Source organism: Acytostelium subglobosum (assembly GCF_000787575.1).
Source record: "Acytostelium subglobosum LB1 DNA, scaffold: scaffold18, whole genome shotgun sequence".
Lineage (NCBI taxonomy): Eukaryota > Evosea > Eumycetozoa > Acytosteliales > Acytosteliaceae > Acytostelium > Acytostelium subglobosum.
The window spans coordinates 407,471-434,684 of record NW_012236515.1 but is presented as its reverse complement, the minus strand read 5'-3'; the positions used below and the strand labels follow the sequence as shown (position 1 = coordinate 434,684).

The following is a 27,214-nucleotide window of genomic DNA, read 5'->3' as shown; positions in this document are numbered from 1 at the left end:
ACAGCAATGGACTCGCGTCTTTAATCAATCAATCTATATCAATCAATCAAAGAATGACTCGATTGCTTGCCACATTGGTGCTTGAGTGGTTATGTTTAGACAGTCAAGGTACCAGATGCCAACGCCACCAACCTCAAGGGTTTTGGCTTCTTGCGCCTTGGCGTAGATGGACTTGGGATTGTCGAACCATACCTGGCGGACCTGCTCACCGTCCTCATAGTTGAAGTAGGGCGACTCGGTTGGGGTGTCCCACTGCACGCCACTGTTGGTGGTCGAGTTGAGCAGTGCCATGATTGCATCGTAGTGAACATCGTAGACGTCGCTGCCTGGCTGGCAGTCGCGTGTGTCCAATGTCATGTTGCCAGTGCACTGGTAGTTGTAGCCGTACCAGGGGAAGGCCATTACGATCCTCGCTGAGGGCACTCCGAGGTTGATGTAGCGTGTGGTTCCAGTGATGATAGCTGGCAGGGCGGAGTTGGCGCCAGCCAAACTGCCGCCATTCATATCGTAGTCCATGACAACCAACAGGTCAACTGCCTCGCCCAGGCCCACGTAGTCGTAGCAGCGGTCGTAGTAGCATGGTGCGGCGGGGATGTCCATCGAGATCTGGTAGCCTGGGTTGACAGACTTGAGCGCCAGAGTAACGTCTGTGACCAAGGCCGTGAGCAGGGCGGCGTCGAATGGCTCGCTCGTGGGGATCTCGTACTCAAAGTCCAAGTTGATGCCGTCGTAGAAGCCATCCAGCACACGAACCACTGTGTCTGTGATCCACTCCTCCTTGTACGTCTGATTGGCAATCTGGGTGAAGTCGTAGTCGACAGCGCGAGTCACTCTTACACCTTCGGCATGTGCCTGGCAGATCAGCAAAGGACTTGGATCCGGGCCAAACTTCATAATGGTTGTCAAACTGGACATGTTGTAGTTGTCCCAGTTCTCAGCACTGACTGAGAATCCGACAAACTCTGGTCGTGGTCCAGTTGTGAGTGGTTCACAAAGTGAGGCGTCTGAGCAAGGACATGGAGGAGGGGTTGGCACCGGTGTCTGTGTTGCCAATGGACTGTAGTTGGCAGCCAAAGAACATGGAATAACTACCAATACAACGATTAATACTATTGAACTTCTCATTGTTTGTTTGATGTAGAGTTGTTGGTTTGAAGGAATGAATGAATGAGTCAAGACATTGAGTTGGTCGCCTTTGAACAGCCTACTACTCAATTTGAATTGATTGATGATAGGCCGGTAACGAAGACTGTCGTTAACACTGCCCATTAACCTGATCGGGCTCCCTTTTAAATATCTTAAATCGTTTGTCGCATGTACCAGTCAAAGTTGTAAATGCGCAACTCTGATTACGCCAGATGATCACATCACACCCGAAATGGTGTCGACTTTACTAGGCCTCCTTCTCCTACTTTAATCAATATGTTATACATCTTCGGGCACGACAACATAATATGAATGAATGAACTTCATATATGTGTATAAGTATCTCTATCTATATCTCTAACTCTAAAGTTGGGTTGAACTTGAAATGAATATTGTTTCGAGAAGTGTGTTCCTTTGAAGTGAAGTGCATCTTTAGTGTCATTCAAACATTCATAATTGAAGTTAGAGAGATAGATATAGATAGAGATAGAGATAGGAATGAGTGAGATAGGAATGAGTGAACTACAACTTAGACATTGGGATATAGCGGTGTTGACAATAAGTGATCGTGTATCACGTGGACAAGCTATAGATCAGTCAGGACCAGAGTTGGTCTCAATTCTAAAGAGTCAACTTAATATTTTGTTGGAGAGTCAGTTGGGACCAGATCATGCACCTCAAAAGGTAAACATCGTCTACAAGGTGGTACCCGACGAGATCGAAGCCATACAACAGATCGTCAAGGGATGGATTGGACAACAGTTCAGAATGATCTTGACCACAGGAGGTACGGGCTTTACAGCACGCGACGTCACACCCGAAGCCATCGAGCCATTGTTGGAGAAGCGTGCACCAGGCATCGTCGTCTCGATGCTCAAGACCAGTCTGGACATCACCCCGCACGCCATGCTCAGCAGACCGGTTGCAGGCATTGCCGGTATCACCCTTATCATCACACTGCCAGGAAGTGTCAAGGGTGCTCGCGAGAACTTCATCTGTGTCATGCCCTGTCTGCCACATGCGCTCGCACTCTTATCTAGCAATGTAAAGGCATCGCTGCCTGAGAGCCACCAAGCAAAGGACTATGACAAGAATCAACAGCCACAACAGCCACAACAAGGTCATGGACATTCACATGGTCACTCTCACGGACATGGTCACAGTCATGGAGGTAACGATGCACAAGGTCATCGTCATGTATGTGGTGGAGGTAAGCACAGTGAAAGAGGATCACCATACCCAATGGTAAGCAGAGAGGAGTGATCATGTGATTGATCAGGACAACATATTAACTCACTCAATCAATCAATTACAACAAAGATTGACGTTGACAAGGCAGTGGGCATGATCTTGGAGCAGTGTGGCGAGAAGAGAGAGACAATCAAGGTGGATCTTGCAAAGTCGTTGGGCATGGTAGTCGCAGAGGATATATCATCAGTGGATCCATTCCCTCCTTTTAGAGCATCGATCAAGGACGGTTACGCAGTCAGGGCTAAGGATGGTCCTGGTCGTTACACTGTGCTCGGTAGCTCATTGGCGGGTGGCGGAGATGCCAACCAACTGTCAGAGGAGGGAAAGTCACAGTCAAAGACATGTGTCCGTATTACAACTGGTGCAATGGTTCCAAGTGGATACGACGCTGTCGTGCAGGTCGAGGACACCAAGGTCGTGAAAAAGGCCACAGACAAGGACCCAGAGGTCATCGACATTGAGGTGGCCGTAACCGAAGGACTTGACATCCGTCCAGTTGGCAGTGACATCAAGCCAGGCACATTGGTACTCAAGCGAGGCGAGAAGATTGGCGCAGCAGAGATTGGATTGTTGGCTACACTTGGACAGACCGTGATCTCAGTGTTCAAGGCACCAACCATCACAATCATCTCAACAGGCGATGAGCTCGAGCCACACGATACCAAGCAGCTCAAGGAGGGCTTCATCAGGGATACCAACTCATTGACTATGGCTTCGATTGTCAAGGAATCTAGCGAGCACTTTGGAGAGTGTGGAGGCAACAGTGTCACAATGTATGGAATCGTCCGCGACAAGGTCGAGCCCCTCGAGGAGGCGCTGACAAAGTCAGCCGAGACCTCAGACGTCATCATCACTAGTGGAGGCGTGTCAATGGGTGAGCTAGACCTCGTGAAGCCCCTGCTGGAGAAGTTGGGAAAGGTGCACTTTGGCCGCGTCAACATGAAGCCAGGCAAGCCACTCACATTCGCAACAATTACCAATGCCACTACCAGCAAGAAGACACTGGTGTTTGCCCTGCCAGGCAATCCAGTCAGCACGATGGTCACCTACTATCTCTTTGTGATGCCGGCTCTGCGCAAGCTGTCCGGCCACACCTCATTCAATTTGCCAATGATCGAGACCAAGCTGGGCGATCGAGTCAGAATGGATCCCGAGCGACCAGAGTACCACCGCTGTCTGGTCAGTTGGGACTTCAAGGAGCACTGCTTCGTGTCGGCCAGCACCGGCGCCCAAGCTTCATGTCGTTTGTTGAGCATGAAGAAGTCCAACGCCTTGCTGGTGTTGCCACAACGCGAAGGATACCTTGAGAAAGGAACCGTGATCAATGCCATCATTATCGGGCCCTTGGTCTAGGGTATGTGCCCTCCCCATTTGTAATTAATATACATATATTCATATTCAGTAAACATACAACAATGGTACAATGAGTTAATTCGTCTATTTACAAGTGCCGTCGCGTCACTTTGGTAATCTCTTTAGGAACTCCAACAATGTGTCGGCAGTCGCCTTTGGATTCTGTGATTGTGATGGGATGGGATGATGGTCAGCGGACATGATTGAGTGTATGTATGTGATAGCTCCAGAGGTGGTACTTACGTCTTCTTGGATAACATGCCCGCAGGTCGGGAACAGTGCCAGTTGGAACTTGCCCATCATTTGACCTATGGTCATCTCTTTATCCAATCGATCAGATCCAGCAAGGATCAATAACTTGGCTACGCGACTTTCAAGGAATTCCTTGGACAGTCCCTGGAACCATTCGCTCCAGAATCGCTCAGTCGGAGCCAGATCGGTGATCCATACGTATTTGTCACCACTCTGTCGTATCTGTGATGGTATGCTAACTCGTGCACTCTCTATGTTGCGTAGGTTGTCACTCTTGATGCTCCACTTGATGGCGTCGCTTTCTGATTTGAAGTGTGCAGGTCGTCTTGCAAGTATCGATCGCATGGCGGGCAGCGCTGACATGGCTGTGCCCTCGACTACATCAATCACCACAACAGCACATTGATTGAGTACACGTCCACTCTTTGAGGCGCGGACTACCACCGCACCACCCATGCTATGTCCAACGAGCACCACTTTTAGAGGTGAACCGCCACCTGCATTTGCTGTGATGCCTGCAGCGTATTGATTGATAAGTGTGACTAGATCGTCGACCAATGCTCCAATGGACAGGTCTTCATTGTTGATGGCTTTGGTCTCTCCATGTGCTCGTGCATCATAGGCCATCAGACGAAACTGTGACTGCGGGTTCATATGCTTCTTCATCAAGTCTGCAGCCAATGCCCATGATAATGATGTGTGTCCGCCTCCATGAACAAACACAACCAGATGGCCATCGTTCACAACATTAGTATTACACTCATATACTCTGAATGTGCCTCTTCCCTCCACATTGACATCTGTTCTTGAATCGAAATAGTCACTCCAAAGTGCAGTCTCAATCACTGAATCATCATCATTGATAAGTGCATCCCTATGCTCACTATTATCGTTGTTATTGTCATCGTCTTCTCGTTCTCTATTGAGTATCATCATGTTGGTTAGCTGATGTTTACAAGCGTGCAATCTTGTGAGTCTGTCTGCATCCCTTACCTCTTTGAACCTGGGTCTTTGATTGGAGGCAATGTGCCTTTGTACATTGTCCTGAACATATCTGTATCTATATATGTTTGTATCTCCTATCTATATTTGAATCAAACAAAGAATAGTCTTGTTCACAAGGTTGTTGTGAACTTGAAAGGAGGGTTGAAGTTTGAAATTCATACATATAGAATGATTGCCAAATCGGGAACAGATAATTGTACACATAACAACTCAACAATATAACAATATATAAATGTCCTATATTTATTAGGAAGTGGAATACCTTGAAATGGTTTTGGACATGAATAGCAGAGGCAGGATCTCAAGCATCTCTGCCTTGGTGGCAGCATTGTTGATGAAGGGATGCTTGAGAAGCTCGCTGGCGGTGTGTCGCTTGCAGGGCTCCAACTGGAGACAGCAAGCCAGAAAGTCAAACAACTCGTTCGACCAGTGTGAACTGTACTTCTTCTCTCGTGAGAAGCTAATGCCGGTGGTGGCGCTCAGGAACATCGCCCTGATCTTGGAGCGGTGGTGTGGCACGACGCCCTTCATCATCTCGGCCGCCACAATGCCCAGACTCCAAATATCCACCAATGTGTCGTGTGGCTTCTCCTGGATCATCTCGGGTGACATCCAGTAAGGTGAGCCACACATGTGTATATCCGCGCCAAGATCTGTCAAGTCTATCGAGAATCCAAAGTCAACTGGATATTGGTAGGTAGGATGAAGGATAATGATGTTAGTAAGGTATGTTAATTTGTATGGAAAGTGATCACGTGACACCCAGTCACGTGACATCCTATCACATGACCAGAATCGATCACGTGATATATTTCAAAATAATCCAACATTATGTACATACCCAACTTGACTTCGGCCTTGCTGTTGATCATGATGTTGGCAGACTTGAGGTCACGATGTGCTATTCTCAGCGAATGGAGATACTCTAGTGCGTGCAGGATCTGTTTGAGGATGTAGGCCACGTACTTCTCGGTGAACGAGAAGTTCTGGATGGCCTCCTGGATGGTGCCGCCGTCCATGTACTCCATCAGCATCCAGATCTCCTCGTCGTTCATCTCGTAGCTGTTGATATATGATACAATGTTGGGATGCTTGAAGTAGCGCATCAGTGCGATCTCGTTCAAATTGTTGCGGCGACTGCGCTCCGAACGATGGTCCATCTTCTTGAGAGCCATCTCCAGATTGTGATAGGCATGCGAGTTGTGATAGAACACCTGGTAAACTGTTCCGTAGGCGCCACGGATCTCACGGCTCTCCCCCAACCGGAAGAGCTTGGCGGGGTCCTCGGCCTCGACGACCATGATGTGTGCCATCGCCAAGCTCTCTTGATCGGGGAACGTGTAATGTTTGCCAGGTTCGATGAATATGCGATCGTAGTCTCCGCGCATGCGCGGCCCTTCCTCAATCGGACACGCCTCTTGATTGGCGCTGACACGAAGTGAGAGGCCCGAGTGTGATCGACCAAGTTGGGAGCCATGATGTTGTGATGAGGCCACTGATGATGTTGATGAAAGACAATGCGCCGCCACCGCCGCCAAAGCCGACGTTGGATGATGAGGGGAATGTGATTGAGTGGGTTTGATGATGATCGCTTGGGCGAATGGCGCGGGCGCGAGCCTGACAACCGCAGCGACAGGCCCAACGACGGCAGTCCGGAGGTGTAGCGGTAGAATATTCCCTCCTTGCGCGAGAGGAAATTGAGCACATTGAGCAGCACCTGTATATTGTGATCGATCAGTTGAGTCGACAGTTTGAGGTTGGCTATCAGCCAGTTGCGCTCATGTTTGGTAAAGTCCACCAGCTTTGATATTGACCTGACCTCACCCGGAATCATCTCGTCCGAGTCGGGTGTCATCCCTGACTGAGTGTGACCTGTCTTTGATTTCGTCGTCCTATTATTATTCTTGTCGCTGCGTCTCTTTGGAGACGAGCCAGCACTTCCAATTCTTTGTAACAACTTATTGGCTGATCTCTGATTACTACTTTCATCGCGATCAATGTGAGCCCAAGGTGTCTTGTCCCTCTTCTTCTTGAAGAATGTGACAACTTTGTCCATCTTGTGTGTGTATATGTGTGTGTGAGTGTGTGGGGGATGGGGAGGACAAGGGTCCTCCAAAGGTCCTGATGATGAGTCTTTTGATTGATTGATTGACTGGTTAAGTATGAATGAATGTGACTTTGAATGAATGAATGTACAATGTATATGTATGTTGTTCAGAATGAGGTGACTGTTCTTTGAGAACAATGAATGATTGAATGAGTGTGACTTTAGTTGTTTGGAAGGATGGATGGATGACATGGCCCCAACCCAAGAGTCAAGCCATGTCCACGTCTTGACAATACAAAACAAGGCATACTGCCGATAATTTATCCGTTGAAATGTTAGAAAAAATCTTAATTAATTAGTTTTTAATGTTTGTTGGGACTTGCTTGGTGGGGGTGAGGCCCAACCTTAGGCCCAACTTGGTGCGTTGGGGTTTGTTTCCATTCCAAAACAATTTGGTGTGACTTGTTGTGATGGTTTGTTCTCGTTTGCGTTGTGTTGTGTGAACTGATTGATGTTGTGTTTGATTGATTGATGACGGATTACTATGAGGTTATGTTTGCTTTGCCACAATAACTAACATTGTTATTATTTGTGTGTGGACGATGTTGGATGATGTTTTGCCGGTCGACAATGCCATCACCAACACAACAATGTCATCTTGATAACAGCCTAGGTCCACTCGATCTGTGTCACTCACATCAAGTGAATGTACGATCCAAAGATGAATAGGCCGAGGAATATTTGATCAACGGTGGACTTGAGATTGAACAGCAACACTTGGAGTATGGCACGGAACACCCAAAACAGACCAACACTTCTGAATAGAGCTTGACCAAGACTGGTTGTTATCACTTCGTCCATGTATTGATTGAATAGTACTGTCAACAGTACAAACAATAATGTCAAACACAGGTTGAGTGTCTGCATCACAGCCTTGTTATCTGCACTTAATCTCTTTAACTGTTCATCCCACTTAAGTAGTCGCCAGAAGCAAAGGTGAAGTATAATGAATGCAATATGGAATGCGCTTGATATATATATTGATGTAACAGTGATCGACATGTTTGATTATTTGATCAAATTGTTAGATTGATTATTGATTGAATGAGTGGTTGAGTGATCGATTGAGTGTTTGAGTGAACTTATATTTAAGTTAACATTTGAGTAAGTACGTCATCATCACCGTCATCGGTTTACTTTGGATTATATATCCCTGGGCCTCATGATGCACGGGGTTACAAACATGTTGATGTCAAAGCAATATGGATTATGATGTCAACCCATTTACATTATTGTTGGTTCATCTATGTCAAGATGAATAATAAGATACACAATATTTACTTGTCCTAATATTAACTAGTAATTATTAATGACTGTTTGGTTGATTGATTGGTTGATCTAATAATCTCATTGATCCATCTTCCTAAAAATTTCAAGAAGTCAACAAACACTGGTCCAACTTTTGTTGTTGAAGTCGACGACGTGGTCAATGCTTACTCTTTAATTGCAATGACAGGTGCTACATTGACTAAACGACGCAGTATATGACAATGACAATGACATTGCATTGTAGACGACTACAATGACTCTTGAGACGAGTCATGTCTACAATGCCAATGTCATTACTATATAAACAACCTTACTCAATCACATAATGTATCAAACAAGCATACAAGCAAGAATACAAGCAATCAAGCAAGCATATTTATACAACATAATATTATATAAACAATATGGGTCAATTAATTACAAGAGTTTACAACTTATTCGATCCAATCAAGAATAGTAGGATATTGATGATTGGTTTGGATGGCGCAGGAAAGACAACATTGTTGTACAAGTTAAAGATTGGTGAACAGGTGTGCACTATACCAACTATTGGATTCAACGTTGAGACTATCGAATACAAGAATCTGGCATTTGTCGTATGGGATGTAGGCGGACAACACAAGATCAGAACATTATGGAAGCATTACTATCAGAACACCAATGCCATCATCTTTGTGGTGGACTCTACCGATGCCGAGCGCTATGAAGAGGTGCGCGAGGAGCTGGCCAAGATCAACGAGGAGGACTCACTGCGAGGCGTGCCCATCGTGATGATGTGCAACAAGCAGGATATGAAGGGTGCTGCATCCATCGCCGAGATCATCGAGCGTCTCGACATGAACCAGTTCAAGGACAGGAAGTGGTACTGCCAGTCAACAGTGGCCACCAGTGGCGAGGGTATCTACGAAGGTCTAGAGTGGCTGGCGCAGACCCTAAGAGCCAAGAAGTAAATTAATCAATAAATATCAATCAATCAGTTTGTACATTATCAACATTTCAAGTTTTGATCACGCTTCATTCATTCGCTCATTCAATCAATCAATCAGATAATCAAGCAATCAACAAATAATAAGGACATGGATAGGACTTCATTGGATAGTTTACCATGGATCATAATCAAACAGGTGATAGGATTTATAGATCGCAATATTGATCGAATGATGGTATCATTGGTCTGTCGTCGATTGTATATGAATAGACACTTGTACCTTGTATTCAGATATCAAGATCTTCTTACATCATCATTGACAAACAACAATAACACTCCATATGTTGTTGCAAAAGACAAATGGCCTCAATCTTATCATCAAATGATACAAGATGCCTTTGACAACCAGCCTGTCTCAGTAATGGTGCACGCATGTCCTGATTCCAAACCACCTGGTTATGCTCACTACATCCACTTTGGTAAGTACATGCATACCCTTATCTATCGCTCAATCATCCACTCAATTACTCACTTGTGCCATCCCAATCACTCGATCATTACCAATGGAACTATCCCAATCACTCTATCAATCAATCAATCAATCAATCAATCAAACATAGACGAGACTATAGAGGACTATGAAGTGACTATTCAACGCATCTTGGACATACCTAACATGTCCAAGGTGACGTTTCGAGAATCTTTGACAAAGCACTTCACAGTTGCATTCTGGAACAAGATAAACAGATTGTTGGTGGAGTTGCGCCAACGATCAATACCAACAAAAACTGGATATGATCTATTCTATGGAAATGATAATCATCGATTCGACTCACTTCAATCAATACCATTGCACTCGATGTACTTGAGCATGAGGGAATTTCGTCCCAACTACTTGCCCAACACGCTTATAAGTCTGAGTCTTCTTGGTGAATCTGGATTCAAGCTCCCACCAGGTTCACTACCTTTACAACTCGAGTCCCTAATAATAGGGGGCCACTTCAATGTCCCCATACTGCCTGGCACTTTCCCAATGTCACTGATGGATTTAAAGATCACCGATAACTTCAATCATCCATTGGACTGCACGAACCTACCCGGCTCACTCACCAAGCTCTCAACTGAGGGATCAAATTTTGATCAATCAATATCCAACCTCCCATCATCCATCACGGATCTCAGGTTGGGAACGATGTTCATAACTCATCCCTATGATCACACGACTGCCCAGACAATGCATGTCAACTCCTTCCTGCCTCATCAACAGTTCACCTTACAATATCCCCTTCTTAGGGATTTGTCCATTTGGTCTTATGAAATGGTCGACGTCACATCGATCACTCCAGCCAACTTCCCCATGTTGGAGAGACTAAATTGTAAGATCTGCTACAAGGGCAGTGAATTTTCAACACTTCCGACAATGTTGAGAAGGTTATACTTTGAGCCCGATATTTCAGAACCCCTGGATATCTCTAGAGGAATAGTTCCAAAGCTCAAGCCATACATTGCTCTACCTGCCAACCTAGAGAGGCTGACAATCTATGGACATATACCCCTGAACAGACTCCCAACGATCTGTGTTGACAACCTTCCCTCGTGCCTTACTCACCTGCGTGTGCACTCGCCCACCTACTTTATAGATCCAGTCAAACTACCACCTGGAATCAAGAAGATACACTACACCAATGTCACGCCAGATCATTATAACAATCTCCTTCGTCATCTACCCAATTCACTTACAGTGCTCAAACTACGATTTAGACAACAAAAGATAACAAACAAATACATGCGACTCTCCGACACCATGTTCATCAAGTTCCAAGCCAAGACTGTCCTGTTATGTGGATTCATTGACCTTAATACAATGTTTCTTTAATTGCACAAATATGATTGATAATGTGATTGATCAATCACTCTCTATCTCTATCTACCGAACCATCCCTTGTTGTAGATGTTCATTCTGGAGAAGATACCTGTTGGAGCTGGTGCATTTGGATCTGTCTGTGACTTTGCCATGATGTTCCTCACCTCGGTTAGTGATTCATTAATCTGTCCTTTGTTCAAATCAACACGTTGCAGTAGGACAAGCTCCACGACACGATCGTTCATGTCCTTATGTATATTGATGATTGATTGGAAGTATATCGGTATCATTCCATGGTCACTATATTTGATTGATTGTGGTAGGATGTGTTAGTCTGGATGAATGGATGCTTGGATAGATGTTCGTGGTATGATCCATACCATGTGATCAATTGTTTAAAGTCTTCCAACACTTGTACCCTGGCAGTGGCCACAGACAGTCTAAGATACTTCTTGAAAAAGTCCAACAGCTTGTCGCAATCACTTCCCATTCTCTGGAATGCATCCTCCTTGAACTGATTCCTTCCACCAACCAATTGCGTGAGTATCCTGTTGAATTTGAATGAATGAGTATGGCTGCGGTTGAATGTCTCGGGCAAGAGACTCTAACTTACGCCTCTATCAATGTTTCCAGACATAGTAATGATAGTTTCTTCATGTAGTTCTCTAATATATAACGTTGGATGTCGTTGGTGAAGTAGTCCTCCAGTGTGTTGACGATTGGCTGCATAAGATCCTCTGTGTACCACTCTGGTGAGTAGAACTTCTTGATAGTGTCGTCAAGATCTCTAAAGATGACCTTGGATAGTGATACAGTGCCAACACGTGCCACATTCAAGAAGCCGTCCAGTACAGGGTCAAAGTCTAGTGTGGCCATATATTCATTGTCTAGAATGGTCGACACCTTATCCACTAGTGATTGAGTAAAGTCGTAAGACTTGCTGTTGTTGTTGACACTGGCAATGACATTCTCAAACTTGATCTCATGGTTCCTCTCCTCAAGCATCCTAACAAAGTTGCCTTGGAAGTATAACAGTGCAATAATGACCTCTTGCATCACACCGGCAACCAGCTATATGTATGATGATGTGTGAGTAAGTTGTTTGATTGATTGATTGATTGAATGAATGATCAAACATACCTTCTGACACTTGGTTGCATTGGCAATGTCTAGTTGTGTACCAACACTCTCGAATAGATGTACTGGTGCCAATGTGGAGTATTGTCCGTCGACAACATCTGGTCTTGTTTGATTGTCATTGATGATGATATTGTCACACCACTCCTTCATCAATCCCTTGATATGCAGTTTGTATATAGTCATCAGTGGATCCAGTGAGTCGATCAATGGCTGTGACATCTCGTGAATGCCCAGACGAGATAACTGGATTGAATATTCCTTCATCACCCATTCAACTTTGGATTGATTGCACACATGGTTAGTCACGTGACACATTGAATGGAATCGAGTGGACTTACTTAACATTAGGATGTGAGCTGATGGGATCTGCCTGGCAAGGTAGTCATTGTTGTGTACGCCACTCTCAATCAGGTTGGAGAATGAATCAAACAGACGGTAGAAACTGGTGTGATACTGATTGACGTAGAAGTTGAAGAGGTCGTAACTGGGTGGGTAACACTCGGCAACTTGATCCATAATGATTGTTAGCTCGTCGACCATAACATTGACCTCCTTCAGCGTGGCAACGAGGTCCTTGTGGCAAGTGAGGAAGAGTGGCTCAAACCTGTTCTCGATTGAATTACGCAGGATGTTGATGAACTTCTCGCCCGTGCCACCTTCGCCCATCTCCTCGGGCTCATGATCAATCCCGTCCGAGGCCGCCAGCAGCGACTGGCTCTTCTTCTCGCGCATCTGATTCTCGTGCATCTTCTCTCGCTCGATGATCTGCGCCACCTTGACCAGCACGGCGGGGGCGGTCTGCGCCACCCTGATCGACGTCGACACGATGTTCCAGATCTTGGAGTCGAAGCGCTCGCTCAGCATGGGCACCGTGCAGAACATGTCCTTGATGGCTTCGAGCTCCTCGAGGTTGGACTCGAACTGCTTGAGCGCATTCTTGTGCAATCGTTCAAGCTCACGAATCTTCTTGTGGACAATCAGGATGTTCAAGTCGTTCTCCATCAGCTGTTCAATCTCTGCAGCCTTCTCGGGGATGGTGAGCAGACGATCGACCTCCTTCAAAATAGACATCAAGTTTGATCGCACTGTATTCACTCTCTTGATCAATGGGTAGTATCCAATGAGACTTGAAGTCTCTTTACACAGTGCCACAGTTGACTGAAAGCTATCGCTGACCTTATCAATCCTTCCAAAAGACATCTGTAATGTCTCCAATCCTTTCTTTGATCTCTCTAACTCTCCCTAAGTTAATTGATTGATTGATTGAGTGAGTTAATCATTCATTCGTTAATTCAATCAATCATGATCATACATTGACTTCATTCTTTATCTGTGCTTCAACAGTCTTCTTTTGTTGTATCAATGATTGTTTATGATTGTTGACTGTTGCCAGACTGTCTATTGTTGAGAAGTGAGCCTCTATCTTTTTGATCGCGACCAACTGTGCAATGTTATCATCCAGTCCCTCAAGAGGGACGAGTCCAATATCTGACATAGTGACTACTTCTACTACTACTTATAAATACTTGTATCTGTATAGTTATGACTTGAGTCACATGAATGAGATTGGGTTGAGTCTTTAAAGATCAACTCTTGCCCTGGGGTTAGATTATTTCAAAGTTTGAGATCCCGCCTCTTCACTACACTTCACATCACTCGCCATCATTCATTCATTCATTCAATTAAGATACATACATACAGACAAAGATAAAGATGCTTAATAGACCATCGAGGTCAACTAGAGGACAAAGACAGACACCATTGTCTGCTGAGGAGATTGCTAAAGATGAACAGTTTTGGAAACCGTTGATGGAGGCTGAGGCAGAGGATGAGGAGGATGATCCTGACTTTGAAGCTGAATCAGAGGATGATGACGATGACGATGCAATCGGCTCAGATGAAGAAGTTAGTGAACAATCAAGTGAAGATGAGGTCAGCGTTGCCATTGACAAAGCAAAAGATAGACCAACTAAGGTAAGTTATGTTGTGATGTTCATTCAATCGTTCATTCAATCTCACTCGCTCACTCAATCAATCAATCATCATTAGAAGTCGAGACAGACATATGTTGACCCAAAGAAGAAGAAGGCAGCGGCAAAGACTACGACGACGACTACAAAGACAAAGGTAGCTGCGGATGATCAAGCTAGTTTCTTAAAGACGATTGAGAATGTTGAGGAGTTTGGAAGGGATACAGGATCGTCTTCAACACAAGGAGGCGACAAGAAGGTACCACTGAGTAAGAGGAAACGAACATCGATATCAACAACAGCGGCTACTCCTCCAACACCTTCGGCAGCAGCAACAACGAATGCCCCACCAACAATCACACGCAAGCCACTTCGAGCATCTGTGGCAGCATTACTCGAGCGAAGCAAAGAGATCAAGTTGGACAATATAAAGAGAAAGGAAAAGGCCGCTGCACTGGCTGCCAAGAAGCGAGGATCAATCGTCAAGGAGCACGAGATGACACAGGAGGAGCTGCTCGAGGAGGCCAAAGAGACAGAAGTGATCAATCAGGAGTTGTTGGAGAACATGCTGAAGCGAGAAGAGGACAAGAAGAAGAGCATGCAAGCAAAGAAGCAGGCCTACGCAGGCCCCAAGACAATATACCATTCAGGCGCATCAGGCACAACGATCACATTCTCACATGTCGAGGCCATCCCCGATTGCCTGAAACAATCGACAAGTGCACAAGAGACTGGCACGGCCAAGAACTCTGGTGTAAAGGAGAAGTGTGTGATCACTGGACTGCCTGCAAAGTACATTGACCCAGTGTCCAAGCAGCCATTCGCCACTGCCGAGGCCTATCAAATACTTAAGGATAGATTACGCGATGCCAAGCAACTGCCACCATCAGGGTCCCTTCCAACAGTTGTCATTGGCAGCTTCGAGGAGAAGAAGACACGGCCAGCCAAGAAGAAAGCTGTGCCAGTAGTAGCATCCGCCAGCTACTCCTAACCTCGCGAGTGCCCTCCAATGCACGCACACATACAATACATCACATTGTTGTACATTTAGATTGATTGAATGGATGGATGATGGTATACACTTGAGTCGTTTATTCGTTCGTTGTCCAATGATCATACTGTTACATATCTCGTGGACAAACACCGGGCATCAGGCATCACGATCAACTGGTGAATAGGTATATCCAGTGTCGTCCGATGCTTCGTCGTCACCATCAACAGTTAAACTGTTGCTAAACTTTCGCTTCCTGTTGCTGTTCGATCCTGTACCAAACGATTCATGGTCCGATATTGGAATGGAGATGTCAAACATGCTTGTCTCAGTGTCTGATCCATCACTTGAGATGTCCTTGCCATTTCCATTTCCATTGCCATTGCCATTATGATTGTGATTGTGATCGTGATGATTCGTCATCATCATCTCCATATGATTGAGTTGATCACTCAACTCATTCTTCTTTGGTGGAGACTGAGTTGGAAGTAGTGGTGATGGTTGATCACCACCAACATGTGAACTGGCATAGCTGTCGGTGGTATCGTTCATTTCTTCAACATCATCATCATCATCTCCAGTGGTAGCCAGTGCTGGTCCTGCCCCTGATACAGGGCCTGATCCCTTCGCTTCATCCACATCAACATCCTCATCCTCCTCGACAATAACTTCCAAGGCATCTCTATCTTGAGGGCTGCCATCAAAGTTGTCCCTACTGTCGCTGCTCTGGTTGTCGCTGCTTTGTTTGTCACTGCTGTTGTTGTTGTTGTTGGTGTTGTTGGTTTGGGGCTTGAGACTCTCAGCCAATGCCCTCCGCAATGCATCTGCTTCCTGACTTGGCATAATCTCGAGACTGCTGCCAGATAATGTCAAAGGTTCGCTGCTGTTGCTATTGTTGCCACTGTAATATGATGGTGGCCTCTGAGTGAGAATAACATTATGTGATGCTTCCTCAGCCTCTGTCATTGCATCTGGGAACTGTTGCTTTCGAAGTTGATATATCAATGATCGAATATGTACTCTCTTCTTCTTGATGTCCGATGTTGGGAACCATCTTGGCTTCTCAAGCTATGTGTGCTTGTATGTTAGGAACTATTACATGGCCTCAATCAATCATCTTGTACACTTACTGGACACATGAAGTTGGTCTCTGGACGTTTACAGAATAACTCTATATAGTGTAGTAGGTAGACGCCACAATCGATCGAGTTGTTCTGTATTGGAACATGTGGACAGAACATCCTGAGATTGTTTGGTGTAAACTTCCTTGTCTCATACACTCCATTTCCATCAGGTTTCATTCTTCCACATTTCTTCTCGCGCCACTCTTCTGTCAGGTAGTCCCTAATGCTGCATCCAGATGAACAAATCTATGAGTGTTAGTGGCATCCATCCATCAATCCATTCGTTCATCCATCTCAAACATACCGTGTATCGATTGTATAAGGTCTTTTGAATAATGAGTCCAAGTATAACATACATGGACTCTTTGTTGATTGTTCGGTATCCACATTCAATAGACCTGGATAGCAAACAATGACTAAACTCCAGTGTTCACTATAACAGGTGTTAGTGAATGGATTGAATTGATCACAATCGAGTGTACATACTATTGATTGATTGGGATAAATATAAAGTCCTTTTGGAAGATGTCTTCGTTCTTTGTCCATTTGATCACATGTTTGTGAGCTTCGCCCAATGGGAATGATGTCAACTTCTTGTAAAAGAAGCTGTTGAAAAAGAAGAAACTATGATCAGGATGTAGGAAATGATCATTGATGTACCTGATTTGATTGGGATTGATTGATTGATCAGTCAGTGAGTGTTATGTAGTAGCCTGTCAATCAAACATCATCCATACTTTGTGTAGAATTCGATGATGCTGTCGTTGAGAAACTCCTCATTGCTCAGACGCTTCATGTCCTTCCTTGTGATGGTCACTTGACCAACGGGCTTGGTCTCTGTGGGTTTGGATGGTGGATATCGGATCATTGGTTCATCGCCAGACACATGTAGAGTGGGCTTTGGAACCGGAGCCGGTGGCTTGGGTCGACTGACAGCAACAGGTTGTGGAGCTGCTGTTGGTGGAGGTGATCGACTAACAGTTGTGATGTTCAAATATGCTGTTATTCCTTTGTCCTTTTCCTTGTTGAAAGAAGAGGATGCTGTTGATGATGTTGATGATGTCGATGTTGATGATGATGTTAACTTTGTTATCCATGGTGATGATGATGACGATGATGATGATTGAAATGGCAAGACCCGCTTGGGCGGGACGGGTTTGTCTGGTACACCAAGCTCTTCGAGGACAGACTGTGCACCTTGTCTCTCAGAGATCATGGTTATGTGTAGTGAACGTAATTCATTGATGAGATCAGGTCCATTGTGTGATGATACACTGAATAAAACGACTCCATCCTCTGGTTTGTCACGGTTGCGATTCAGTCTATAGATGCCTTGAATGGAGAAGACGTTCTGTTCACGCAATGTGATTGATTTGATCTCATTATGGAATACCTTGACCTCCTCCATATGTGAACATGACTCTCGCTTGAACTGGAACCTCAAGAGATCGCTCTCCACCTCTAGACTACATCCAGTGAACATGCTAGTGCCAAACTTTAGTGTTTGAACAAAGAATGTCTTGTTAAGACGTATCTGTTTCTGTGGCTGTAACAATGGTGAAGCTTGTGTTTGTTGTGTCTGTGGTCTTGTCTGTGATCTTTGTTGTTGTGGAAGTTGCATTATTGGTGTCTTTGTCTTCTGTTGACCATCCGTACTATCGGCATCAATTGGTTCATTGTCAATGTCACAATCTAGGTTGTTGTTATTATTCTTTATCTTGTCTTTGTCATTTTTCTTGTTTAGATCAATTGATGGACTTGACAAGAGTCTTCCAAGACCATGAAAAAAGCTATTCATTGTTTGTTGTCTTGTCTTGTAATGTTATATATATATTGATAGAGTGCTCTTGAGTGAGACGCTCAAGGAGAAGACTCCAAAGTAACTATACTTCTTCTATATATCAGTGTATCTTTTTTGATCGATTGATAATGATTGATTGATTGATGAATGAATGATTGATGTAACCTGATATGTTGTTCGACGAGTAGATAAAGTTATAGTATTACTTTATGGGAGTCATATAACTCTTGAAGTCGTGAATTGAGTTGAGCTGAATGAAACAAATAAATAAAAGCCCCAACAACTTTAACTTTATCTCTTGCAAGTCCCAAAGATTAGACACGTGTGTGTTCAACCCACCATCATCTCTCTCCAAGTCTGAGATTGAATGAATCAAGATGTTCATCATTGCTATGAACTCATTCATTCATTCAAGTTCGAAATAGATATACATATATCACACATATATATATAGATACAGATAAATAATGCAACATAGTGCAGGTGCTCTATTTAGAAAGGCAGTGGCCAATGGTAATCCATTGCAGATTGTTGGTACTATCAATGCTTACTCGGCAATCTTGGCCGATAAGTCTGGTTACCAAGCAATCTACTTGTCAGGTGGTGGTGTGGCCGCTGCAAGCTTCGGTCTCCCAGACTTGGGTATCACAACAATTAACGATGTAGTTGAGGATATTAGAAGGATTACAAGGTATGGGATCACAAGTGATCACTTCACTCACTTCACTCGATCAATCACTAACTTCAACTTTAATCACAAACAAACAGAGTTACCAAAGTTCCATTGCTTGTTGATGCTGACACTGGATTCGGAAGTGCATTCAACATTGCAAGGACTATTGAGGAGTTTGAGCGTGCTGGTGCTGCTGGATGCCATATTGAGGACCAGGTCGCTGCCAAGCGTTGTGGTCATCGTCCAGGCAAGATGATTGTTAGTCAACAAGAGATGGTCGATCGTATCAAGGCTGCTGTGGCCGCAAGGAGAGATCCAAACTTTGTCATCATGGCCAGGACTGATGCCCTTGCAAACGAGGGCATTGAGAAGGCCATCGAGAGATCCAAAGCATACATCGCAGCAGGCGCTGACATGTTGTTCCCAGAGGCTTTGACCGAGTTGTCACAATACCAAGCATTCAGAAAGGCATTGCCCAATGTACCAAGTATGTGTTCCCTCGCGAGCATCGCTCTCCCTTGACCCTGATGCTGACACCATCCATCCCCTCCCTTCTCCCCTCCACTCCATTCAGTCCTTGCCAACATCACAGAGTTTGGAAAGACTGAACTGTTCACATGTGAGGAGCTGGCCAACTCAGGCGCCAGCATGGTCCTCTACCCACTGTCTGCATTCCGTGCGCAGGCTGCTGCCACCGTCAAGGTGTACGAGTCCATCAAGAAGGATGGTACTCAAAAGAATGTTGTCCCACTGATGCAGACCCGTGAAGAGCTCTACAAGTATCTCGACTATCACAAGTTTGAGGATCAGCTGGACGTCCTATTTGGCAAGCATTCCGAGGACAAGGAATGAGTCGTCGCATCCTTCTGCCTCTTAGACTTGTCTGACGTGCTTCATACATAAATAGGTGTCTGTTCACCACTTTGATCGATCACATCGCATCGTGTCGCTGACTAATTGGTTGAGTGATTGGTGAATATCAAGTCTCATGCTGTTGTTGATTCTTGATTTATTACGTCGACGACGATGATGCTATGGATACAGGGATCGACGTGTCCGCTCGCTCGCTCGCTGAATGATATTAGAGTGAGAGGATCACTTTTTGAAGGGGTGTTTAGAGGTAGATGCCACCTGCCAGCATCACAAAGAATATGCCCAATCCCAATATACCAGAGGCGACCAATGCGTGAATTGACTCATTAACAATGTTCCTCGTTGATGACTTTGCCTGGAGCTGTGAACTGTATGTATATGTATGTATGATTGATTGATTGAGTGTCGCATGGTGTGGTCGTGAGTGAGTATGTGTGCTATCCAATATCCATTATCCAATATCCATTAGCCATTATCCATTTAGCAACTTACACAATGAATGAAGCAAAGAATGTCAAACCAACGACACAGAACAAGAAGGCAAGGAATGGGTAGAGGACCGGGTCCACTGGGCTGTTGTAAGGTACCAAAACCTATCAAAGTCATGTAATCATATTGTCAGATATCTGTTTGTTTGATTGATTGATCGTGTTTTGATTATGAACATACCATTCTATTTATATGTATGTATATATATATATTAATGAAAGAGATATAGAGTTGAGTGAATGTTTGTGTGATGATCAATGATGATGTTCCCTCACCCAATCAATCAATGATCAGAGGGGGCATTTTTCCAAAACAAATAAAAACAAAAAAGGTCCTCAAAAAGTCAAACATAGTCTTTTGATCATTTCGACCTAAACTATTCTTTGATCTCATTTAATTCTATTTTCCATTCATATTCAACTACATCTTAAATCAACAACAATCACCTTTATAACAACAAGTGGAACACAATCACATCACTTCATCAATGTGATCAATGTGATACTAAACATGGACAACAACAACATGGACAAGGATAAAGCCATAAGAGATGTATTGACAAACAGTTATCTTGTTAGACGTATCATTCAATCATATCCAGCAAGATTGTATAATGGAAATGTCAATACAGACAGATATTATAGAACATCATATAATCATTGGAACAAACTTAGTCATATAGTGACACATGGACACTTTGGTCTATTACTAGATCGACTCAAACATGGTCATGAACTAATGGTCGATGATAAGAGTATAATGCAATTCTTATCTAAATGCAATGACTTTACCATCTTCAACGCATTGTATCAAGCCAAGCGCGGATACTTTATCAATCCAGAGTGTCTACTCAATGCGGCCTCCGGAGGCTCACCAGAGATTGTGGCAACCCTCGCGCGACAAGTCAACCCAACATCATTCAAACGAGATTCATCCTACACTGGCCACATCCTCTCAATATGTTGGTCTTCTCGAAGCTATAGCTTGTACTTCTATGTTCTGGAGCATGTCATGGATGAGCATGGCGTACCACTGGAGGAGATACAGTCCAAGTTCCGGTCGCAGGTCCAGGCATTGTTGATGAGCGATATCAAGATGTTTGGAAAAGTGAGAAGAATGGCCAGTCAATCATTCCTTCAGGCAATGACCGAGTATCTCGCTGCCCATCCAGAGGTGTTGGTGATGACCGAGGACAAGGAGCTCATCGATCAGTATGCCAATGCCCATCCTCATTTGTTGCCGGCATATGCCAAGATAGGCCCTCTGGCACACCTCTACTGGGAGACATGTCCCAAAAGCGATACGGTATTCCGTCGACAGATTGACATCGGCAACATCTTCAAGCTGGACTATGAGACGCTCGAGAACGATGCACTCTATCGCATCAAACGATCGAAGCAACACTTGCAAGAGTATGGAGTTGATACGAGGCACCTTCAAAAGATCAAGCCTGGCGACAAGCTGTTCTGGGACGTATGTCTCTTGGAGCTGATGTCCCAGGGCAAGCTGGAGATCAAAGAGTCGATATTAATCATATCCAGCGTGATCAAGACGAGTGGAGTTGAGCTGGTGCCCTACATCGTGTCGCACTTGTCGGCAAAGGCAGATCGCCAGGAAGCCGTCGAGATTAACTTCAATGAGCTGTGCGAGTGGGGCTCAGTGCAGCAGGTACGCATCGGTATGAGGCATCTGGAGGCACAGCGCAAGTTGAGCTCAGTGGTCAAGATGAAGCTCTGGCACACATTGAACGATGCGCCACACGCCGTCATCGAGGTCGTGTTGGAAAAGCTTGGCACAGAGTTGTGCGATCTTCGTAAGAAGGACTACACAATACGCAATCCAACGGCACCCATACTCAGAGACTTGGCAGACAGCGTCAACTTTAGATACACTCAATTCTCACAAGTACACTATATCACTGATGACGACACGATCAAGTATGTGTTGGCTCATCGTCATAGTTGTGGTGTGGCGAGGTTATGTCTGACTGCCGCCAGGTTTGGATACTTGGACATCTTGCAAGGTATCATTGGTTCCAGTGGACAATCTTTTGATCAAGCACTATCAAATGCATTGGTTGGTGGACATCGTAATGTGATTGGATATCTCCTGGAGGTGAGGCCATACCTGGATCAACAAGATCAGCTACTACTTGTCAAGTTGAACGATGTCCAGTTGTTTGACTATGTCTTGGACAAGCTTCCAAGGGATGCACAGATCTATACTCTTCATCAATTCATTGACAACCCAGATCTGATCAAATCATTCTTTGAGTTTGGCAGTACTCAATTGTTCCAACATGTCAAGCAACGATACGCCAAAGTCTATGTCCAAGGCCAAGCCCATGACCAAAGACAGAAGATGCGCGAAAAGCTGGCAATTGGAATCCATCCAAAGTATACCCATTATGGCAACGTGGACATCATCAAGTTTAATATTGGACACTTTGTACATAGCGAGGAAGCATTGAAATATGCCATACTACATAATAGAGTGGAAGTGTTTGATCTACTCTTCAACAAGTTGATGCAGATGGATCAGTACTTTGAGGAGAGTCGATCAGTGACCAGTCGACAGCGCATATCTGGTATCTTCAAGGAGAACATCATACTTGTCAAGTCCGACCTCTACGCCATCATGTGGCACGGTATCCAGCAGCATGGCTTGGACGTTGGTCTTGATCCATGGATCAGGCTAAAGAAGCAAAAGAAGTTAAGGTATCCAGACAACGGAATCTGGCATTCACTGGCATTACTAAACAAGAGGAAGTGTAAAGAATTGATCAATCATCAGCGATATATGCGCAGACCAAGCACTCCCATGCCAATACAGCATGATGGTGCAGACCTCAAGCTCATCCTTAACAATCTTGGCATCATATTCATCGATGTGAATAAATAAACTGTATTTATATATATCTCTATCTATCTTTGATCAAGCCTCTGACAATGAATCCAACACGCTAGTGTTCACTCTACTAATATCAAACTCTCCAACATCCTGTTCGATTACCTTGAATAGTGATTCCTAGATTGGATTGATGATTGTTAGTATGATAACGAATGATTGACTGATTGATTGACTAATACCTTTACATCGTTGATTGAACTGGCAAGTTGGCCAAAGGCGTTCTGGTCTGTGCTGTGTAATATTCTAAACAAAGACTTTGTAGTTTCGATATACTGTTGTCTCGAARGGTGGCTGTTGATTTCACAGAGAGGCAAGTCTCTGCTCCATAGATGGAATATCTTGACCATTGTTCGTTGGATGCTCGTTGCATAGGGCGTAAGAGATGGATGTTGTTGGATGATCGCGGCAAATGACTGGCCAACGACATCCAGTGACTGAGAGAAGGACGTCATGAACTGCTCCATGCCGTTACTCTTGTTCTCAAGGTGAAGTTTCTGATACAATAGGTAAGAGTGAATGAATGATCGCAGCAATGACTTGGTCTCACTTGATAGCTCGGCATTGCTTGAATGTGATTCAATCTCATTCAATAGGAATGCTGTATGTTTGATTGATGGCAATGCTTCGTAGCATTCAAGGCATCGATCAATGAGCATGAGTAACGCGTCCTCTATACGTGGTTGTCCTCTGCCAGTGATTGAATGTCTGACCACATAGTCCAGTAGTACCAAGTTCCTATTCAAGAATGTCTGGCGATCCTCATTATCCATCATCGTCAAGTATCCAACTCGCTTCTGTCTAACAACTTCATCAATCTGTGCAACGTACTTTGTACCATCAGTTGACCATTTGTTCAATATCTCCTAAGGTTATTGTTAGTATCCAATCAATCATTCAATCAATCATCGATGGTACATACAGTTCTAAGTAAGTGAATAGTGTACATAAAGTAGGGATAGATGATGTCGCTGTCATAACTGGACACGAATGGTAACAAGGGCTGAGTCTGTTGATTGTCCCAATGAAGTGTGGCCAGGATGAAGTATGTGGAGAGGAGGTGATGCTCGCCATCAGACTGCTTGCTAGTCAGTATGCTGGCCAGTGTGGTGGTAGCCCGGTAATATATCTCCAGGTCTCTGCCCTCTGACGGGATGAACGACTTGACAGTGTCGGCATCGAGTGACCTCAGCGCACCCTCTGGACGTGGTGGAATGTACATTGAGTAGTCGACTGGTGCCAGGCAATGAATCGGCGTGCCCAGCGCATCATAATGTGAAAAGGCCTGCACGGCCTGGACGTGCTGGGCAGACTGGTTGAGTGACTGATTGAGAGGGTGATGATCGGACGACGACGAGTCTCTGCTCGATCGCAGGAATTGTGTGTGCGCGTGTGACTGATTCGAGTCGTCAAAGGAGCTACCATGTGGGCCGCGACTACTATAGTTCTGGCTGCCGCTACTGCTGTTGCTACCAACGCTACTCCTCTCATTGACGCTGTTGTTGCCAGCATTGTTGTTGTTATAATAGTTGAGTACAACTGTGGCTGCTGTAGGTTGTATCTTTGGTGATGTCGGCGGTGATTGAATGGGGGCGAGGCCGCGCTTCCTCTCGACATAAGCATCCTTGACCGATCTCAATACTCTTATCCAATTTGCGCAGAATGTTACATCATCGGCAAACAAGAAGTATACTCTATTTCGGTTCTATATTTGATCGATTGTGATTGAGTAAGTGAGTGAGTGGACATTGATTGATTGAATGTATGAATGAGTGGACGTACTGTTGTTATCTCAAAGTATCGGCTGTCTCCTGGATTTGAACTGGTCATGCTGACAGTTGTAGGCTGTATTGTGACGACATGCTCCCAGAGCACATTGCCTCGATACTCTGACTTTGAGGCATCTGTATAATACTTTACACTGTCAACATTGACAACAAAGTATCTCTTCTTCCATGTATGTATAAATCCCTTTTCTCCCTTCTTCTGTAACCATCCTTCATAATGATTCTGAACGTTGTATAAGTGAGTAACTCAATCAATCTCATTCAATCAATCAATCTCAATCAACTCAAACATACCTCACTTATTAGATTTGGATTTGTTGTTGTTACTGTACCAGTTGGTATAGATGTTGCTGATGTTGACAATGCAGGTTGTGATCTTTGTGTCTTTGTCCAAGTAGTTGAAGATGTCAATGATGGTCCAGTATTATTTGTATTTGACGGTTGATCTGTCATCGTTGCACCTGAAGCATCCATCATTTACACCTGTTCTTGAATTCAGGTGTATTATATATATATGTTATAAAGTATTATTTATATGAGTAGTATATTTATATATATATATATCTCTTTGTATCTGTGTGTTACAGACAATGATGGATAAGGTCGAGTGAGTGTTGGTTCGCAGCTCCTCACATCCACCCATTCAAACATTCAACAGATATTTCAAGAGCTTTGTATTTGTTTTCAAATAATTTCAATCTGAAACGCGAAGCGCCAAAGGTCGATCTTGAGGGCAAGACGAAGATGATGAACTGCATGCATGCTTGTTGATGTTCATGTCATGGCATGGTATTGTAAAATACCATAGATATAGTGTTATTTCAATTATTGTACATCTCGTGGAACTTGTCATTGGTCCAACTCAACTCTTTCTTGGGTCCACCTGGTGATGATGAGTTGTCCCTGCCGCGACCACCTCCACCTCCACCTCGTCCGCCGCCACCGCGACCTCCTCCTCCTCCACGACCACCGCCACTGTTATAGTTGTTGCCATAGTTGTTGTATCTCTGTGGTGATGTTCTATAATCATCATCTTCGTTGTTGTTGTTTTGACCATCAGAGTACCTATCGTTGTAAGTGTAATCTCTTCCACTGCCACTGCTATACCTTGGTTTGCTTTCACCTCCGTATGATTGAGTTTGTGAACTTTGATTGTAGTAGTCACGAGTGTCTCTTGTATCTCTGGTGTCTCGTGTATCTCGTGTGTCACCACTGGGATAGCCTCCTCTTGGCCTGCCTCCATTGCCATCTCCTCTGTATGATTGTGACTGTGAACCTTGATTATAATCTCGACCACCACTGTGTTATCGCCACCATATCCATATCCACCTCTATAACCCCCTCCGCGACCACCTCCACCACGTGGAGATCCTCCATAACTGCCACCTCTTGGACTACTGCTACTATTATTACTATTACTGCTCCAATTGTCTTGATCTCTGATTGGTTTTCTGTACACTTCATCATCGTCTTGATAATCATCATATTCATTTCTGTTGCCACTGGTCCTCTCTGTTCGTGGCGCAGGTGAATAGATTGAGGTGTTTGTTGTGTCCCCAGTCAATGTCTGGGATTGTGATTGTGTCGGACTGACTTGTTGTTGTTGTTGTTGATTCTTCATTGGTGATGACACTGGTGTTGTTCTCTTGTGTGGAGCAACATACTTGACGGCCTCCTCTGGCGGCACGTATCCAGCTCGAACACGTATCTCTTTTCTCCAAGTGCCATCAGCTCTCTGTGATGCAGGTATAATTGTATAACCCTTATCCTTATCTTTATCATTATCCTTATCCTCAATCTTAACTTTATCTATAACCTTGTCATCATCTTTCTTCTTTTCGTCTGTTGTCGTTGTGGTTGACGTCGTTGATGTTGTTGTTGTAGCAGGGGCAGCAGCAGCATCAGCAGCAATCGTAGTCTGAGTGACAACAGTGAGTGAGACAAGTTGAGATTCCAGATCATCTAGACTGCCACTACTCTTGTCATTGTCATTGTCATTTCCATTGTCAACATGACCATCATCTTTAGTCAAAGTTTGTGATGTTGTCTCTTCTTTGGCATTATTATTGTCGTCGTCGTCGTCTTTGTTGCTGTTGTTCGTCTTTGATATTGCATCAACAACATCATTAACAACTATCTCTTTCTTAGTATCTTCACTCATCCTTCTTTAGTTATCTCTATCTTCTTTGAAAGTTTGAACCTCAACAACTTGGTGTTGTGTAGTTTAGAAGCCCTGAAACTTCGTTTCACTCATTCATTCATTCACTCAATCATTCATTCACAC

General features: G+C 44.4%; 16 protein-coding genes across 16 annotated transcripts; 6 read left to right on the top strand and 10 right to left on the bottom strand.

Moving 5' to 3' along the window:
- Window positions 1–48: 48 nt before the first annotated feature.
- Window positions 49–1,149, bottom strand: SAMD00019534_084910 (hypothetical protein; the record flags this gene model as incomplete). The annotated part of the gene is made up of 1 exon (XM_012896382.1): window positions 49–1,149. A coding segment is annotated over one exon (1,101 nt), but the record flags the coding sequence as incomplete, so codon positions are not given.
- Window positions 1,150–1,659: 510 nt separating this feature from the next.
- SAMD00019534_084900 (hypothetical protein) lies at window positions 1,660–3,750 on the top strand (the record flags this gene model as incomplete). Its single annotated transcript, XM_012896381.1, has 2 exons — window positions 1,660–2,391; window positions 2,467–3,750. The coding sequence occupies 2 exons, from the start codon at window positions 1,660–1,662 to the stop codon at window positions 3,748–3,750; spliced, it is 2,016 nt and encodes a 671-aa protein (XP_012751835.1).
- Window positions 3,751–3,867: 117 nt separating this feature from the next.
- Window positions 3,868–5,054, bottom strand: SAMD00019534_084890 (hypothetical protein; the record flags this gene model as incomplete). Its single annotated transcript, XM_012896380.1, has 3 exons — window positions 3,868–3,912; window positions 3,994–4,921; window positions 4,996–5,054. Coding segments are annotated over 3 exons (1,032 nt in total), but the record flags the coding sequence as incomplete, so codon positions are not given.
- Window positions 5,055–5,262: 208 nt separating this feature from the next.
- Window positions 5,263–6,958, bottom strand: SAMD00019534_084880 (hypothetical protein; the record flags this gene model as incomplete). The annotated part of the gene is made up of 3 exons (XM_012896379.1): window positions 5,263–5,690; window positions 5,849–6,401; window positions 6,665–6,958. Coding segments are annotated over 3 exons (1,275 nt in total), but the record flags the coding sequence as incomplete, so codon positions are not given.
- Window positions 6,959–7,750: 792 nt separating this feature from the next.
- SAMD00019534_084870 (hypothetical protein) lies at window positions 7,751–8,116 on the bottom strand (the record flags this gene model as incomplete). Its single annotated transcript, XM_012896378.1, has 1 exon — window positions 7,751–8,116. A coding segment is annotated over one exon (366 nt), but the record flags the coding sequence as incomplete, so codon positions are not given.
- Window positions 8,117–8,778: 662 nt separating this feature from the next.
- Window positions 8,779–9,327, top strand: SAMD00019534_084860 (hypothetical protein; the record flags this gene model as incomplete). Its single annotated transcript, XM_012896377.1, has 1 exon — window positions 8,779–9,327. A coding segment is annotated over one exon (549 nt), but the record flags the coding sequence as incomplete, so codon positions are not given.
- A 366-nt stretch (window positions 9,328–9,693) lies between these two features.
- On the top strand, window positions 9,694–11,187 carry SAMD00019534_084850 (hypothetical protein; the record flags this gene model as incomplete). The annotated part of the gene is made up of 2 exons (XM_012896376.1): window positions 9,694–9,790; window positions 9,932–11,187. The coding sequence occupies 2 exons, from the start codon at window positions 9,694–9,696 to the stop codon at window positions 11,185–11,187; spliced, it is 1,353 nt and encodes a 450-aa protein (XP_012751830.1).
- A 53-nt stretch (window positions 11,188–11,240) lies between these two features.
- SAMD00019534_084840 (hypothetical protein) lies at window positions 11,241–13,831 on the bottom strand (the record flags this gene model as incomplete). Its single annotated transcript, XM_012896375.1, has 6 exons — window positions 11,241–11,475; window positions 11,556–11,723; window positions 11,789–12,246; window positions 12,316–12,590; window positions 12,654–13,557; window positions 13,628–13,831. Coding segments are annotated over 6 exons (2,244 nt in total), but the record flags the coding sequence as incomplete, so codon positions are not given.
- A 179-nt stretch (window positions 13,832–14,010) lies between these two features.
- On the top strand, window positions 14,011–14,364 carry SAMD00019534_084830 (hypothetical protein; the record flags this gene model as incomplete). The annotated part of the gene is made up of 1 exon (XM_012896374.1): window positions 14,011–14,364. A coding segment is annotated over one exon (354 nt), but the record flags the coding sequence as incomplete, so codon positions are not given.
- Window positions 14,365–15,435: 1,071 nt separating this feature from the next.
- On the bottom strand, window positions 15,436–16,577 carry SAMD00019534_084820 (hypothetical protein; the record flags this gene model as incomplete). The annotated part of the gene is made up of 2 exons (XM_012896373.1): window positions 15,436–16,344; window positions 16,407–16,577. The coding sequence occupies 2 exons, from the start codon at window positions 16,575–16,577 to the stop codon at window positions 15,436–15,438; spliced, it is 1,080 nt and encodes a 359-aa protein (XP_012751827.1).
- A 308-nt stretch (window positions 16,578–16,885) lies between these two features.
- On the bottom strand, window positions 16,886–18,198 carry SAMD00019534_084810 (hypothetical protein; the record flags this gene model as incomplete). The annotated part of the gene is made up of 2 exons (XM_012896372.1): window positions 16,886–17,060; window positions 17,138–18,198. The coding sequence occupies 2 exons, from the start codon at window positions 18,196–18,198 to the stop codon at window positions 16,886–16,888; spliced, it is 1,236 nt and encodes a 411-aa protein (XP_012751826.1).
- Window positions 18,199–18,668: 470 nt separating this feature from the next.
- On the top strand, window positions 18,669–19,726 carry SAMD00019534_084800 (hypothetical protein; the record flags this gene model as incomplete). The annotated part of the gene is made up of 3 exons (XM_012896371.1): window positions 18,669–18,892; window positions 18,970–19,361; window positions 19,449–19,726. The coding sequence occupies 3 exons, from the start codon at window positions 18,669–18,671 to the stop codon at window positions 19,724–19,726; spliced, it is 894 nt and encodes a 297-aa protein (XP_012751825.1).
- A 265-nt stretch (window positions 19,727–19,991) lies between these two features.
- SAMD00019534_084790 (hypothetical protein) lies at window positions 19,992–20,419 on the bottom strand (the record flags this gene model as incomplete). Its single annotated transcript, XM_012896370.1, has 3 exons — window positions 19,992–20,115; window positions 20,240–20,340; window positions 20,417–20,419. Coding segments are annotated over 3 exons (228 nt in total), but the record flags the coding sequence as incomplete, so codon positions are not given.
- Window positions 20,420–20,995: 576 nt separating this feature from the next.
- Window positions 20,996–23,137, top strand: SAMD00019534_084780 (hypothetical protein; the record flags this gene model as incomplete). Its single annotated transcript, XM_012896369.1, has 1 exon — window positions 20,996–23,137. The coding sequence occupies one exon, from the start codon at window positions 20,996–20,998 to the stop codon at window positions 23,135–23,137; it is 2,142 nt and encodes a 713-aa protein (XP_012751823.1).
- A 36-nt stretch (window positions 23,138–23,173) lies between these two features.
- Window positions 23,174–24,973, bottom strand: SAMD00019534_084770 (hypothetical protein; the record flags this gene model as incomplete). Its single annotated transcript, XM_012896368.1, has 4 exons — window positions 23,174–23,263; window positions 23,326–24,009; window positions 24,066–24,848; window positions 24,926–24,973. Coding segments are annotated over 4 exons (1,605 nt in total), but the record flags the coding sequence as incomplete, so codon positions are not given.
- Window positions 24,974–25,751: 778 nt separating this feature from the next.
- Window positions 25,752–27,091, bottom strand: SAMD00019534_084760 (hypothetical protein; the record flags this gene model as incomplete). Its single annotated transcript, XM_012896367.1, has 2 exons — window positions 25,752–25,963; window positions 26,038–27,091. 2 exons carry the CDS (start codon window positions 27,089–27,091, stop codon window positions 25,752–25,754), a joined length of 1,266 nt encoding a protein of 421 aa, XP_012751821.1.
- Between the last annotated feature and the right edge of the window lie 123 nt (window positions 27,092–27,214).